We start from the raw sequence: 17,265 nt of genomic DNA on the forward strand, positions 1-17,265 counted from the left end.
GAGAGAGAGAGCCAACAGCACTACACGCAAAAGCAGCCTTTGAGTGATCTTTCTACTCTGGATGGTAATGGTACAAAATCGCCTTCAAAAATTAAGCTGTAGCCTCAAGAGGGAAGACAATGAATCACAAACTTCTGCATGACTACACAACAATTATTTCAGTGCATTCAAATGACAGAGTGCTGACTTTAACCTATAGACGCCTAACTGGCTTGGACCCGAGCTATCTCAAGGACCATACAGTATATCACAGAAGTGAGCACACATCCTTCCATTTCATAAATATTTTAGTATATCTTTTCATGTGACAACATTGAAGAAATGACACTTGGCTACAAGGTAAAACAGTGAGTATACAGCTTGTATAACAGTGTAAATATGTTGTCACCTCAAAATAATGCAACACTAGTCATTAATGTCTAAACCACTGGCAACAAAAGTGAGTACACCCCTAAATGACAATGTCCAAATTGGGCCCAAGGAGCCGTTTTCCCTCCCTGGTATCATGAGACCTGTTAGTAACCAACAGCAAGATGAGAAAAGGATAGAGGGGGTCCCAATGCCAGTGAACTGCCAGAGCTCTGAAAGGAAGGGAAGAAGAACTTCTATTACCTTGTGCATGGGGAAAGACTCCTCTTACCTAACCATTGAAATATTCTACTTTCCAAGTACAGCTAGAGATGCTTGGTGAAGGAATTTTAGGCAGCAAACAGAATGACATAGGTCTTTTTTGTTCTTCTGTGTGATGGTAGTGCTGCAGCACCAATATATTTAGGAGATTAATCTTACAGTTTTGAGAGAAATACCTCACAGTCTTCCCAACTGAAAAGGAAGTAACAAGTCCTAATCCTAATGAGCTCTGTTTGTGTGTGTGTGTGTGTGTGTGTGTGTGTGTGTGTGTGCGCGTGTGTGTGTGTGTGTGTGTGCGTGTGTGTGTGTGTGTGAGAGAGAGAGAGAGAGTGGGGGGGAGAGAGAAGAGTTCTATCTCACTCATGACGAGGTTAAAATTACTGTTACTATATCTACACAACTATTATTACTATTGCTATTTTTATTACTATAGCTATTATTGTTCTTGTTGTTATAGCACAGTCTTCCTTGGAACTACATAAGAAGAAAGTAGGAGTTTATAATGAGAATGAGTAGTAACAGAGTAGACAATCACTGTTATATCTTCAAACTAACACAGGAACATGATCCTTAAAAAAAACCTTCCTACAATGAATCCTTGTGCCTGCTTCTTAATTAAACATCCGTATTTGCAATCTACTCAGTTGAGCTGCACCTGTAAACTGGCATTCAGGAAGTTGTGATGTACCATTGGGAGAAGCTGGGAGAAGAGAGAAGTAAGGGCATACAGTACAGTGATTCATATTACAGAAAGTTCCCCCTGGTGGCAAAGTGGAAACAAGCAATAATCAAGGCTCAACTTCAAGCCACTCTCAGAAATATAGTACTGTACAAAAAAAAAAAAAAAAAAAAAAAAGAACTGTCAATGTTCATTGCATAAGGTGTTTTTTAAATTCTATCCACCTATAAGAACATCAAATATTTTCTCAGTGAAGAGGGAAAAAATGGTTGATTGAAAACACATAAATGATTTTGATTATTACTGTGCATTGCATTTATATAGGGAGTATGGGCCACAGGGATAGATAAGCATGCATTCTTAATGAGTACTCTTCCTTGAAAGAGTTCTGAAAACACAGCCGTCTTATGCACATGCACAAAAGTAAATCTTGTCAGTCAGAATCGTACTAGTGTTTGTATAGGTTTTGCAGAAGAAGAATTTCATGAGAGAATCAGTCTATGCTTCTCATAGTCTAGACTATGGCAAAGCCTTTGACTGTGTGGATCATGAGAAACCATGAGTTGTTCTGAAGTAAATGTGTGTGTCTCAGCACTTGATAGTCCTGATGCCTAGCCTGCATTATGAACAAGAAGCTACTATAAGGATAGAATGGTTTTCTATAGGCAAAGATGTCAGACAGGGTGCTTTTCATCCCTTTATCTGTTCAATCGGTACGCAGAATACATCATATGGAAATCTAAACTAGATTCAGATGAAGGAGGAGTGAAAACTGATGGAAGAAAAATCAATAATTTAAGATATGCAGATAACACAATTGTACTGCAGAAAGCAGCAATGAATGACTTGAAATGACTTTTAGTAAAAGTGAAAGAAGAAAGTGACAAATCAGGACTGAGATTAGCAGGAAGGTCAGGATGGCCCCTTCCCTGTTAGCCTTCTGAAAAAAAGCTAAAGACCCATCTCTTCAGACAGGCTTCTAACAATTACAAATGAATCCTCAACCCCATTTCAGCAAATAGTTTTAATCTTTTCCATGTTTTAATGTTTTAATATTTTAATTTAATTTTTAAATCATATATTGTTTAATTTATCTGTTAATATTTAACTTATTGTGTTTTTAAATTGTGTGAATTTTAATGTTGTGAGGCGCTTTGGGTCCCTTGTTGGGAGAAATGTGGCATCATCATCATCAAATAATAATACTGTATATGGATGGATGGATATATATGTGTACACAATATACTGTATATCATATGCTATGTATTACATTATACCATATATACTTTAATTATCATATATGATACCAAGAATTGGATTTCTATAAAGGATGTTAAACAGCTCACTGGATTTTATAACTGAAAAAAATTCAGTAGCAATCCTTTTCTAGAACTACTGTATTTTTCCATATATAAAATGACACTTTTCCCTAAAATAATTAGAGGAAAATTTGAGGGTCGTTTTATACATGGAAGGAGGCAGTCACACACGTGCTCAGGAGCCTCTTGCTGCTGCCACCGCCTCACGGCTTGTCCCCTCCGGGGGCTGAAGCAGCAGGAGGCGGAGGTGGTGGTGAAGGAGCAGTCACACATGCACTCGGGTGCCTCTTGCTGCTGCTTCCCCCGCCTGCCTGATCACCACCTCCAGTGGGACTGACGGGCTCAGCTCACATCACGGCCTTGTCCCCTCTGGGGGCAGAGGCAGGAGGAGGCAGAGGCAAAGGCAAACAAGCACTCACATGCGTTCAGGTGCCTCTTCCTGCTGCAGCGGCTGGATCACCTCCTCCAGCCACCATCTCCTTAGGGCAGGGGACAAGGCGGTGAGGTGAGGTGAGCTGGAAGTGAGTCCTGGCAGTTGCACTGGAGGAGGTGATCGGGCGGGCAGCGGAGACGGCAGCAGCAGCAGGAGACGGAAGTGGAGGAGCAGTTGCCCATTAACTGCTCCTCCACCTCCATCAAGGGTCAAAATTAGGGGGTCATTTTATACATTGGGGAGGGTCGTGTACACGGAAAAATAAGGTATACCCATGATTTTTCTACAAAAACCTATTTAAAACATCTGAAATTGATTAATTAGGAGAATCTACATCTTAAAGACAAATTATATCTGCAGTTATGTAAAATTTCATGTTAGAAGAACAACCTTTAGGTTATAACTATACTTGGTCTTGTAAATGGAACATTCCAAGCTTAGGAGCATTCAGTGATAAAATGATACGTTTTGCCCAAATGAGGACAATTATTGTGAATACAGTGGAAGTTTGATGGAAAATAGAGAATATGTTTCAGGTTGGATTGGAACACAATGCACATCTCTGAATTTTTAAACAAATCAATGCAACCACAAGGCCCGCATTTTTGACTTAAAATAAATCCCATCCAATCTATTTCACTCATTATGTCTAGAAACTGAAATTGCCTTCATTTCCCTAGTGAATAACCAGGACTATGAGAGAGAGGGCAGTGTTGGCCTTCTTGATTCTGCTAGAGTAGCAATGGTGAACCTATAGCACGCATGCCACAGCTGGCACGCAGAGCCCTCTCTGTGGGCACATGAGCCATAAGTCATCATCGAGAAATACTTACCCATCCTCTGATCCAGGATTTCAGGAACAACCCTTGAGGAGGGGGGTAGAGCCAAAACAACAATGGCTGCCGCTGCCACAAACACACACACACAAACATAAACACACACACGGACACACATGGACACCAGGCATGGAAACACCCGGCTCCTGCCGCCTGCATCTTTAAGGGTTGCAGCTAGAGGTGGAGTGAGGAGTGTCCTGGGAAGGTGCTGGAGGAGTGGGACTTTTTGGGACGGTTGTGGTTGGTTTTGTGTTGCAGTTTGGGTACTTGGGCTCAAAAAGATTTCAGTGGCTTTCAATACATGACCAAAACATCCTTCCACATTACTGTTCCATCAAGCAGTTGGGACAGTACTCTTTCAAGGATCATCTCCCTTTTGGGCAATGTATTCCATATGGTAGAGCAGGGAAATGAATGCCCCTTCTCCATTCTTTATGCAAACTCTATTAAAGAATTCATCAGGGTTCAGTTTTACTTCAGGCCATTGAAGATCCACAGTATAGGATATCATGTCATTGTTATGCTGATGACACTTATTTGTTTCTTCCCTATTCATCAATTCTAAATGAAGTAAGACTCTGAAGGTGTACTTACAGACTAAGTGGGAGGAAAGAATAAAGTAAACCTAGATGAAACCATGTTGATGGTGGCAGGTGTGTCTGTGGCCAGGTAAAATCCTCCTATTTCTAAAGGTCTACTTTCAGGCAGGTGTGGCAGTCCCACTAAGGCAAGTGGAGCACTACCTCACCTCAGGCTCAGAGTTTGCCCTGCCAGCTCACTTCTGTCTACCTCCTAAGCAAAGGTGAAGAGTCAGAGCCTCAACCAGTATGTAACCTTCCTGCTGAACTCCCAGCATCTTCATGGCATTAGGGCGGTGGCGGGGGGGGGGGGGGGGAGAAAATGACACAATGAATGTGAGTGGTTAAATCCACTTCCCAGGGTAAGGGAAGTGCCCACACACTGAGAGAAACAGTGCACCATAAGAAGCAGCATTTCTGATTTTGGAGCAAGATATACTTATCTGCTGCTCAGTGGAGTGAGTGAACAAATGTAATAGGGTATGAGAATTCTAGAATATCCTCTTACGGAAGGTCCATATTTCTCCTTATCTGTCATCTATCCTGAAGAAGGTTTATGCCTTGTTTTTTTGTTGCCCCCCCCCACCAAAAAAAGTTTAATGTTCTAGCACTCTTTTTTAAAAAATAATCTGTTGTATATCTCGCTGGGTTTAGTGAGTCTTACTTCCAGATAAGTAGCTACAGCATTGCAGTCTGACAAAGGTTGGATACATATCCATTTGTCAATGTCTTTGATTAATTTGCTAATGTGTGACATGCTTATTACAAATCACCAGTTTATGTATCCCTTCTATTACAGACTCTAAAGGGAAATTAAAACTGCAGCTTTGGGGGGAAAATCTTCAACAGAATGGATAACGATATTGATAGGTGGTCAGTGTTCAGAGTTGGGGACAACTCACTCTAAATGTTGGCTTTAGTCTCTCCTACTCTGACCATGAAACACCCCTGGTTCAGCTGGAAAAGAAAAATACTGAGAGGGTTTCCTAAATTAATGCTGCAGTATTTTTCCTCTAAGGACACTCTCAGATATCATGAGAACTGGATCACATTTTTAGAAGTCTCCAGGACTTAATTTCAGCAAAAAAACAGCATCCACCAACAATTGCTTTCCAACTGTAGAATATGTAGCACAATAAAGATAACTTAAAACATGACCACCTGCAGGGTGCTTTCCCTTTAATATAAATAGGGAGAGCTTCATCATATCTGTGAATATAACAAAGCCTGCTAGAAACACTGGGAATATGTCTATGACAGCTGCATTGGTGATGGGCAGCTGTAGCCCTATAAATACTATTAGACTTTAGCTAACATAATTTCTCAGTCACCATCATTAGCTATGCTCCTATTGCTGATGGGAGTTTTAGTCCAAGAGCACCTGGAGGCCTGCGCACTCTCCATCCCCGAACCAGACATTACCTCATGGTCTTATGTCATTACACTAGATGTTGCTTTACCCTATTGCAAATCATTGCCTAATCTCAGTGAGATTTTGGAAAAACACAAGAATATCAGGGCACAAGATACCATGTTTCCCTGAAAATAAGACAGGGTCTTATATTAATTTTTGCTCCAAAAAAGCATTAGGGTTTATTTTCAGGGGATGTTTAATTTTGCAGTCATGTCATTGTCTGGTTGCTGCACAATGGTGGAGGGTGGGGTTCCACTTAACTAGGGCTTATTTGGGGGGTAAGTCTTATATTATGAGCATCCTAAAAATCATACTAGGGCTTATTTTCAGGTTAGGTCTTATTTTCAGGGAAATAGGGTAGTAGGAATCAGATTTCAAGAAATTAAAACATTGTTATGCATAAAGCTGAATTACTTAAACCCCTTTGCCACAACAAGGCAGCAATCCATGAAGGGGATTGAGTAATTCAGAGAAGCTATGGGCTATGTCGTGCAGGGACACTCAAGATGTACAGGTCATAGTGGAGAGTTCTGACTAAATGTGATCCACCTGGAGCAGGAACTGGCAAGCCACTCCAGTATCATTGCCAAGAAAACTCCATGGACAGAAACAAAAGGCTAAAAGATATGACGCTGGAAGATGGGCCCCTCAGGTCGGAAGGTGTCCAACATGCTACTGAGGAAGAGAGGAGGACAAGTACAAGTAGCTCCATAGCTAATGAAGTAGTTGGGTCAAAGCCGAAAGGACACTCAGCTTCAGACACGCCTGGAAGTGAAAGGAAAGTTCAATGCTGCAAAGAAAAATACTGCATAAGAACCTGGAATGTAAGATTTATGAATCTTGGTAAGCTGGATGTGGTCAAACAGGAGATGGCAAGAATAAACATTGACATCCTGGGCGTCAGTGAACTAAAATGGATAGGAATGGGTGAATTCAATTCAGATGATTATCATATCTACTATTGTGGGCAAGAATCCTGTAGAAGAAATGAAGTAGCCCTGACAGTATGCAAAAGAGTGGAAAAAGCTGTACTGGGATACAATCTCAAAAATGATAGAATGATTTCAATACAAATCCAAGGCAGACCTTTCAACATCACAGTAATCCAGGTTTATGCACCAAACACCGATGCTGAAGAGGCTGAAATTGACCAATTTTATGAAGACTTACAACATCTTCTAGAACTGACACCAAATAAAGATGTTCTTGTCATTATAGGGGACTGAAATGCTAAAATAGGGAGTCAAGAGATAAAAGGAACAACAGGAAAGTTTGGTCTTGGGAGTTCAAAACGAAGCAGGTCAAAGGCTAATAGAGTTTTGTCAAGAGAACACTCTTTTCCAACAACACAAGAGGCAACTCTACACATGAACATCACCAGATGGGCAATACCGAATTCAGATTGATTATGTTCTCTGCAGCCAAAGATGGAGAAGCTCTATACAGTCAGCAAAAACAAGACCTGGAGCTGACTGAGGCTCTGATCATCAGCTTCTTATAGCAAAACTCAAACTTAAACTGAAGAAATCGGGGGAAAAACACTGGGCTAGTCAGGTATAATCTAAACCAAATCCCTTATGAATACACAGTGGAAGTGAAGAACAGATTTAAGGAACTAGATTTGGTGGACAGAGTGCCGGAAGAACTATGGATGGAGGCTTGTAACATTGTACAGGAGGCAACAACAATAACCATCCCAAAGAAAAGGAAATGCAAGAAAGCAAAGTGGCTGTCCAACAAGGCCTTAAAAATAGCAGAGAAGAGAAGGGAAACAAAATGCAAGGGACATAGGGAAAGTTACAGATAATGGAATGCAGACTTCCAAAGAACAGCAAGGAGAGACAAGAGGGCCTTCTTAAATGAACAGTGCAAAGAAAGAGAGGGAAATAATAAAAAGGGAAAAACCAGAGATCTGTTCAAGAAAAATGGAGATATTAAAGGAACATTTTATACAAAGATGGACATGATAGAGGACAAAAATGGTAGGGACCTAACAGAAGCAGAAGACATCAAGAAGAGGTGGCAAGAATACACAGAGGAATTATACCAGAAAGATCTGGATGTCCCGGACAAACCAGATAGTGTGGTTGCTGACCTTGGGGCAGACATCCTAGAGTGTGAAGTCAAGTGGGCCTTAGGAACCATGGCTAACAACAAGGGCACTGGAGGTGATGGCATTCCAGTTAAACTATTTAATATCTTAAAAGATGATGCTGTTAAGGTGCTACACTCAATATGCCAGCAAATTTGGAAAAGTCAGCAGTGGCCAGTCTACATCCAATGCCAAAGAAGGGCAGCGCCAAAGAATGCTCCAACTACTGTACAATTGCACTCATTTCACACACTAGTAAGGTTATGCTTAAAATCCTCCAAGGTAGGCTCCAGCAGTATGTGGACCGAGAACTCCCAGAAGTACAAGCTGATTTTGAAGGGGCAGAGGAACTAGAGACCAGATTGCTAACATGCGCTGGATTATGGAGAAAGCCAGAGAGTCCCAGAAAAACATCTACTTCTGCTTCATTGACTATGCAAAAGCATTTGACTGTGTTGACCACAGCAAACTATGGCAAGTCCTTCAAGAAATGGGAGTGCTTGACCACCTTATCAATCTCCTGAGAAATCTATATATGGGATAGGAATCAACAGTTAGAACTGGATATGGAACAACTGATTAGAAAGGAGTATGACAAGGCTGTATATTGTCTCCCCACTTATTTAACTTCTGTGCAGAGTACATCATGCAAAAGGCATGACTGGATGAATCCCAAGCCGGAATTAAGATTGCTGGAAGAAATATCAACAACCTCCGATATGCAGATGATACCACTCTGATGGCAGAAAGTGAGGAGGAACTAAAGAACCTTCTAATGAGGGTGAAAGACGAGAGTGCAAAAAACGGTCTGAAACTCAACATCAAAAAAACTAAGATCATGGCCACTGGTCCCATCACCTCCTGGGAAATAGAAGGGGAAGATATGGAGGCAGTGACAGATTTTACTTTCTTGGGCTCCATTATCACTGCAGATAGTGACAGCAGCCATGAAATTAAAAAACGCCTGCTTCTTGGGAGTAAAGCGATTACAAACCAAGACAGCATCTTAAAATGCAGAGACATCACCTTGCTAACAAAGGTCTGCATAGTCAAAGCTATGGTTTTTCCAGTAATGATGTATGGAAGTGAGAGCTGGACCATAAAGAAGGATGACTGCCAAAAAATTGATGCTTTTGAATTGTGGTGCTGGAGGAGACTCTTGAGAGTCCCCTGGACTGCAAAGAGAATAAACCTATCCATTTTGAAGGAAATCAACCCCGAGTGCTCACTGGAAGGACAGATCCTGAAGCTGAACTTTGGCCATTTCATGAGAGGAGAAGACTCCCTAGAAAAGACCTTGATGTTGGGAAAGTGGGAGGGGAAGAGGCAAAGGGGACGACAGAGGACTAGATGGTTGGACAGTGTCATCAAAGCTACCAGCATGAATTTGACTAAACTCTGGAAGGCAGTGGAAGACAGGAGGGCCTGGCATGCTGTGATCCATGGGGTCACGAAGAGTCGGACACAACTTAAAAACTAAACAACAACAACAATGCATAAGGTTGGTTTGGAGTGATTCGATAAATATGTTTTTCTAAGATACATGTAATATGAAGGAACAAGGAGACAGCTTTTTCTGCGGTTGCCCTCAACCCTTCCAGTCCCAAGGAATTCTCCAATGATTTCCTATTTTAAGTGAACATATTTTTATTTGACCAGCCATTTCAATTTAATCGAGCTCTCTCTCTCTCTCTCTCTCTCTCTCTCTCTCTCTCTCTGTATGTTTGTGTATGCACATGCACAAACACACACACACCACACATTACAATAATATCCTTTTAGCTGGTACTTTAATTGTTTTACCTTTTCCATGGTCATTTCTCTGGATGGAAATTTGGCTATACTTACAGTCATACCCTTTTTGTACACTGCTCTGGTAGAAACATTTGTGGATGAACAGCGAAATTTTTGAATACTATATTAGACACTTTAAGCAAATAGTATACAACGGTTGAAATCCTGTTACATATTTACACAAATGGCATGATTTTTTTTGAGATGAATTACTGTAAATTAAGAAATCTCCACAGCATTATCTGTAGCACACTGTCACGTGACTTAGTTTGCAGCAGATAATGTCTTTGGAGATTTACAGCAATTCACTTCCAAAAGTTAGGCCATTTGCATAACTGCGCAACAGAATTTCAGTCAGTTTATGCTAAGGCATGTGTGTCTCTCAATGCAGTTTTGACTCTGAATTACACCAAACTGAAAATAGCTTGGAAGCCATGTTGGGTATCTCACCTAAAGTTCCATAAATAACTGTTTTTATGCCTTGTTTTGGAAGTGAGTTGCCAAATTTCTAGCCAGCACAGTGGTGGTGGTGAGGAGGTCACACATGCTAAGCCAGAGTGAAGAACCTTTCACTCTTCAGAAGTTTTGGATGTCAGCTCATATAATCCTTTACTGACATGCTGGATAAAATGTGTGGCATTTGACATCCAACAGTTCTGAAAAACCAAATGTTCCCTACCCCTATGCTAATATTTCAGTGCTGAAAACAGGCACAGCTTTTAACCTAATATTCCACAGTCATACCCACAGAATCTCATGTTCTTGTAAGACTGATTTGTCTTATGACCTATCAAGAAGATTATTTTTCAGCCTTTCCTTTTTTTTTTTTTTTTTTTTTTTTACAAACATGCTCCAGACAGCTTATGTGTTCTGTGCTGTAAAGTTGGAATAAGGAATAATGACTCTAACAGGGCTTTAAAGGAAAGTAAGATATTTAAGGAGTGGCTTTACCATTCTATCTCACCCCCAGTGAGTTCTCTTGGCCAAGCAGGCATTTGAACCCAGGTCTCCTGAGTCCTACTCTGTAACTTTGTCTATTATACCAGTAGTTCCTAACCTTGGGTTAACCTAGGTGTTCTTGGACTGCAACTCCCAGAAACCCCAGCCAGCACAGCTGGTGGTGATCAGGCTTCTGGGAAACACAGTCCAAAAACACCTGGATTACCCTGGGTTGAGAACCACTGCACTACACCATAGCTCATAGCCTACTAAAAATAAACTAGAAACATCTGACCCCAACAATCTTTAAAATTCTACAAATAACGTAAACAGGCCATCCAGCATGCATTCCTATGTCTGAGGAAGTGGATTTTGATCTATAGAAGCTCACACTAAAACAAAACTGTTAGTTTTTACAGTGCTACAATATTTTGTCCTCCTCCCTTCCCCCCTATTTTACCTTCATGCTGAAACAGACAAACATGGCTACTTCTTTGGAAACTGATAGGAAAACCGAGGATCAGTTACACAGTACCAGTTGGCCGGAGATGAAATGCGGGGGTGGGGAGTGCTTGTGACAGCATTTTAAAATATAAAAAGTCATCCAAGAACTGCTCTAAAGTTAACTATAGATAATCAATCATTAATTCTGTGCCTGCAGGCTGAAAGCCTGCCTAGGCAGTTCAGAATCGAGTATGGCATAGTATGACTGGGCAACATTTACTTTAGGCGAATTGGATGGTCTTATCTCTCTGGATGCATGCCTGCGAATGCACAAAGCCATAATACATTGGTGTAGAGGCAGGAGCTTATCACAGAAACAGTTCTATAGATAAATATCCTACTACTGCACTATTCATTTACCCTGTCCCTGAAAGTAATTACTTGATATGGAGACTCTACTTTTCCTCTTTGTCAAGCTGTGGCCTCATCACATAATCATGAAGTAGGAGTCAAGTTCCCAAACCTGCATCTTTAATGCTTCTCACTGAGATACATGGAATTATGAGAGTCAATGGAATAACAAGTTTTATTCCCTGTATATAAAACAATTATTTCTGCTCTGAGATACTTTCCCCCCCCCCTCTTCTTCTACACAAACTCATTAGCTTTAGGATATGCTTCTTCAGCCCGCTGGCAGAGGAATATGGGTAGGGCAAGTAAAAGAACCCCTTACACAAATGGTGCTTGTCTTAACTGGAGCTGTAGCTAATGAACTAACTACTGAGCTTCCTGTTTTCTCCACTTTAACCATTCAACCCCAGGATACAGAGCCAGCCTTCTCCAGATACCATCACCACCACCAACACTAGAAGCAGCTGTCGTAAGTAATCCTGGGTCCTCCTGGAAAGGAGAAATTAAATATACCTCTGAGCATATGCAAAGTGTTTCAGGCATGAAGACTATCACAAACTCTTCCCCCTCCCCACCCATTAGGATCAAGGCTTTCAGGACAAAGAGCAAGGCTCCCTGGAACACATACGCCTGTTTCTCTTTTTCTGCAAAGTAACACAAGGTTCCAAAAATCTGTCTTGCCTCTCTGTCCTTTTCTCTTGTAACAGCGTCACTGAACATCTCCTGTGTGAAAGGGGATTGGGTAGCCAATTAAATCCTTTCCTCCACTCTCCCAGTATGACGTCCAATAAGGAATCTATTGGCACATCTAGCAGCCTTTATCAAGCTTCGCACGCACTGGAGAAGGGAGCTGCCTCCTCCTATGTTGTAAAGGAGAACAGCAAGGGGAGGCAGGAGTTTAGTGACAGTTGCTAGATACAGACATAGATGCAACCAAGAGAAATTTTGAACCAAGATAAGAACAAAGCAAAAATTAACACAAGGCAATAAGCCCAATCCATGTGCCTGATGCTTTTCTAGTCACAAAAGCAACCCAACTCAATCAACTCAGCAAACATTTTGCACCCTTGTCTCCAAGAGCTTCACCTCACAAAAGTTGACCCAGCTCTGTCCCCTCCACATGACCATAGTTACAGATTCAGGTGCCTGCCTTTTCCCTTTTCTGCCTCCAAAAATGACCTGTTTCAAAGCACTGCAGCAGATTACACCATTTAAAGCCCCGGAGTCTGTCAAGAGGATAGCAGCTATTCCCAGGCGCAGTAATCCTTTCTCTGTGTGTCTGATCCCATCCTCTTTAAATCGTTGGCCATCATTCCTGCAGGCAATGGGAAATAAGAAGCTGAAGATTCCCAGCACAGGCGCGCGCGCAGACATGCGCACCCGCGCCCGTGCGCGCACATACACACAACCTAGGCACATCAGAAAGGGCTGCGTTTGGAGATTAGCAAAAGACATCAAGCGTCAGTCCAGCTATGACGAACTCCACAAAATCCCTGGCGAGAAATCAGGCGATCTTTCCGCTTCTAGAGGTGTTCTCTCTCTCTCCCCCCCCCCCCCGGTGCCTTTTCACCAGCAACCGCCTGCCCTGGGGTGACAACGCTTTCCAACCTTCCCTTGCAAAAGGGGGCCGGCGTCGCAGGGAGATGCCCGCCTCCCCTCCGTGGTGTCTCTCTACCGTCCCAGCCGGGGCTGCTCGGCTCTGTCCGTCCCGGTTGTCGCTGAAAGGGGCCATCCCCCCCCCGCGCGGCACGAAGTCGAAGCACCCGCAACGGAGGCGACGAAATGGGAAGTTGGGCGGGAGAGGGTTGCCGCAAGAGGAGCCCCTCGCAGCCCTGGCTAGCTCCTCAAAGCCCCGTATGGTGGCCGCCCCTCACCCGCACCTTGACAAAGGCACGGCAAGGCTCAGGAGAAGGGAAGACAGACCAGGGGAGGGGGGTTGGGGGGGGAGAGAGGAAGCAGCCGCAGCAGCAGCTTGGGGGGCTGGGGGTGGAAAGAGAGGAGCGCAAGGGCGAAGGCGCCTTACCCAGGAAGAGCCAGAGGGAGCCACCAGACACGAGGAGCAAGGTGAGCATGCCTGCTGGAGCCGGCTGCAGCATGGGCGGCCTGAGGCGAGCGTGCCGCTTGAGGGGGGGGGGGACTGCCGCAAACTCACTGCAGTGACTGAGGGAGCGGCAACAACGGCGGCGGCGGCGGCGGCGGCGGCAGGGACTGGCTGGTTTGCCCTGCTCCGCCAACCTCCTCCCGCAGCGGGGGAAGGTTATTTTTAGCCGCCCAGCCCTTTCTGCACCGGCTCCTCAGCGGAGGCGCCCCTGCCTGCCGGCCGGCCGGGGGGTAGGAGGGTGCCCGGCGCGCACGCGCGTCCTCGCCCTTGATGTGCGCCTGGAGGTAGGCAGGGAGACCGAACGCGGACGGCCTCCTCCCTCACATACGCACGGGCAGTCGGAGGATAAGTCGGCCGAGGAAGGCTGCTTGTGTGTGTGTGTGTGTGAGTGAGTGAGAGAGAGAGCGAGAGCGCACGGTTTTAGATTATTCTGTCTCAGTTAAGCCTTGCCCACGTTCAAAGCCTAGGCAGACAGCGAATGCTTTTTTTTCCCCCAGTGGGGAAGGGGAGGGGTTCGCACGTTAGACGCAGGGGCTCCTGCACCCGAGTCCGCCAATCTCATCTCCTGAAAAAGAAGAAGAAAGAGAAGGGGAAAAAAAACGTTGCCATCTTTTGCCACGTTCACGTCTTCCAGGCTTAGGGTTACACCCTGAGACAGAAACCCGAGCTTTTTTTTCAAACTGATAAAGCGTGGTAACAAAAGATCATTTCATAAAAGGAGTGGCGGCTCCTTCCAAATAGCCCAGTATAGATGAAGCAAAAAGGACGTGAACATGAAAAAGGGGGAATCAAGAGCCACGCTGGACGACTTGGGAAGAAAACATGGATGGGATGCAGGGGTGGGGGTTACCCCTGGATTTCCATTTTCCTTGTCTCTAATACCCTCCACTGTGTTTCATTTGTGCGATCCAAGAGCTCCCTTAGGACAGGTGATCTTTTTCTAACAAGGCTCATGAGCGTTAAAAGTTGCATACCAAGCCAAAACCCATTTAAGGTTTATCCAATTCAAGAGTTGATCCAGGAGTGTGCCAGCCAGAGTTCAAACTTGTCCAAGGCATCAGCTAGACAGGGACTTGCCCCTGGTGTTTGTCCCATGTTCCTCCTCACTATTCCTTTCAAACTTTATTCAGTCCACTGTTGATTGTAAGTAGACCTGATCTTTTAGCAGGAGTCTGAAGTATACTCTGCTAAGCAGGCAGGGCCTGTGGGTGGGTGGGGTGGGGTTTTTTTTGCAGTACAGTATTTGCTCTTTTACCTTGTGTGGTCTAGCAGTGTGCCCCTCAGTGAGGGTCAGAAGTTTCTGGCCAATGCGGGTCTCCTTGATGGGTCTGCTCTGCTCCTTCCTGGGCCAGCTGGACAAGACACTGGTGTTGACGATGTGGCCCTCAAGTATCTTTTCTGAGTCATCATTGTTTTCTCCAGGATTGATTCCTTGAGGTGATCTAGATGCTGTCTTGATAGCCACAGTGGGGAAAAGACGGGTTTTCCACCGCTGCAAGACTTTCCCTGGGGCAATGCTGACCCAAGTGGCTGATTCTCCCCAGGGGGGCACAGAAGACCAGGAGCTGTTTCTCCCATGCCTCTAACTCAGATGACGACCCCTCCCTCTCCCTTTCTTATCCCTCCTTCCTGCCACCCAACTCCACCCACATCCTTTCCTCTCTGCAGCTAGCTGTTCCTCCTCCTCAATCCCACCCTAGTGTCCTGTCCCACCACCTGTGTCCTTGGGGTGCTGTACCACCAGGGTCTCCAGGTAGCCCTCTGGAAGGTGTGTGCGCAAGCTGAGGTGGACAGCCTGCCTGAGATGGCAGGGGGTTGCCCCTTAGACTGTTACAAGAATAATTGTCCTCAGTATCATCTTCTGATGAGTTCTAATCCCAAAGAGTCCTTCCTAGTAATATAGATCACTAGGAAGTAGTATATATTCCAATGTGCCCCCATCCCCCAGAAGGCTACCTGGAGACCCTGGTGCCATGTATCATAGAATAATGGAATTGGAAGGATATTCTGCTACAACAGGGATGGGAACCTTTGGTAAATTCAGAGGCCAATTTTCTGCCCATAGAATGCTCTGAAGGCTGCACAGATCACAAAAATGGTTGTTGTTCTTGATGAAACTATATATATAGTGGTTTGGGTGTAGGGTGCGTGTTGATGGGGTAGAAGGCAGTGACCTACTTCTGAGCGGTGATTGTTCCAGGAAAGTTCTCTTACAACCCTTTCTTTTTCAACGAATAAAAGAGAGCTGTAAGCTACAGAAAAAACACTGAGGACCACAGATTGCCTGCCCCTGAAATACATCAGTACATTCAGAGGGTCAAGAGGTACCCCACCCATACGGCAGCTAAATTCCTGGAACATCGACATAGAGAAGATTTAAGTCTGTAGATCCATTTAATGTGCTGAAATTGTTGAGAAGAAAATGATTCAGCTTTATGTTCATCTTTAGGCAGCATTTGGAGAAAGATTATTTGGGTGACTCATCATTAATTTTTAGTCTCTTGAGACAATTAATCTCTCAAGACAACAGAAGCAGCACAGAAAGGATGGAATGAGACATATTAGGAATAGAGGACTCCTGGCACACACAGAAGATGATGACTGTCATTGCAAGATTACAGTAGCAATTAAATAAGACAACTGGAATGTGAAATGTGCTCCTGCTGCACCTTCTGCTGCTACTCCTGAAATGTGAGCCCTTAGTTCTTATTATCCCTTTTCTCATTTTATGTTTCCAACATCAGTTCATTCATGGAATCATCTTAGTTTAATTTCCACCTTCACTGATACAGGGATTGCCATGTTGTTCTGTGCTTCTGGTCCAAACTGGTTGAGGAACCAGGTACTTTTATGGCAATGAATAGTTGGCTCAATAACTGACTGCATTCTATCGATAAACAGATGGGAAAAGGCAACCCCTCTCTCCAGATTAAACATGATACCATCATATCTCAAGTTGATCCTTCAAGCAGTCGACATCTCTGAAATTACAACTCTGTATCTAATGTCAGATCCTATGGCTTTAACATCTGGCCAGGATGCTTGTTGGGCTTTGCTGCCCCCTTATCTTCACAGGTCCACTGCTGGCCAGCCTGATGAAGAATTCTGAATTGATTGATTGATTGCATTTAACCTGGAACCTTTCCTTTTGGGTGGATGATGTGGTAGTCCTGTAAAGGACTTGTTCAACCCTGATTCTTTTGCTTTGTTGCTGTTGTCATTCACGACTATCTTTTATGTAGTTTCAAGTTTATTGGGTGACCCTCAGCTAATCACCAGCCATGTGATTAACTGATTTCACAGGGTTGTTGTGAAGATATGCTTTAAATATTCTTGTATGTATGAATTACAATTGTGTAATGAAAGGTCACTGGAAGGTAGAGGGAAGCAGAGGAAGAAGAATCTTGCATGCTACTGTGTCTCCTTAGAGGCAAAATGGGATATCAATATAATAAATAAATATTGCACACATGATGCTACAAGTCCCCCCCCCTCATCTGTTATGGAAAAACTATAGTGACGAACACAGGCATTTAATGTTTTTCTCCTTTTTTCTAATCCCCTGTTAAAAACATTCTCACATGTCCATAAATAG

The 17,265-nt window shown here is 43.7% G+C and overlaps 1 protein-coding gene and 1 long non-coding RNA gene across 4 annotated transcripts in view; one reads left to right on the plus strand and one right to left on the minus strand.

The window, feature by feature from the left end:
• Window positions 1–13,842, minus strand: part of ACSL6 (acyl-CoA synthetase long chain family member 6) — a 110,160-nt gene extending 96,318 nt beyond the window's left edge. For 2 of the 3 annotated variants that reach the window (XM_072990179.2, XM_072990180.2), the window contains exon 1: window positions 13,593–13,740. In XM_072990179.2, the coding sequence (XP_072846280.2) occupies window positions 13,593–13,665 (73 nt within the window). In that variant the 5' untranslated portion in view covers window positions 13,666–13,740. Of the gene's footprint in view, window positions 1–13,592 lie in introns of all 3 variants that reach the window. The other variant, XM_072990177.2, reaches the window with a different exon arrangement.
• On the plus strand, window positions 13,548–17,144 carry LOC140704491 (uncharacterized). Its single transcript, XR_012083705.2, has 2 exons — window positions 13,548–13,633; window positions 16,120–17,144. It is a non-coding gene; the product is annotated as an uncharacterized LOC140704491 (long non-coding RNA).
• The last annotated feature ends 121 nt before the right edge of the window (window positions 17,145–17,265 follow it).

Source organism: Pogona vitticeps, chromosome 2 (genome assembly GCF_051106095.1).
Source record: "Pogona vitticeps strain Pit_001003342236 chromosome 2, PviZW2.1, whole genome shotgun sequence".
NCBI lineage: Eukaryota > Metazoa > Chordata > Lepidosauria > Squamata > Agamidae > Pogona > Pogona vitticeps.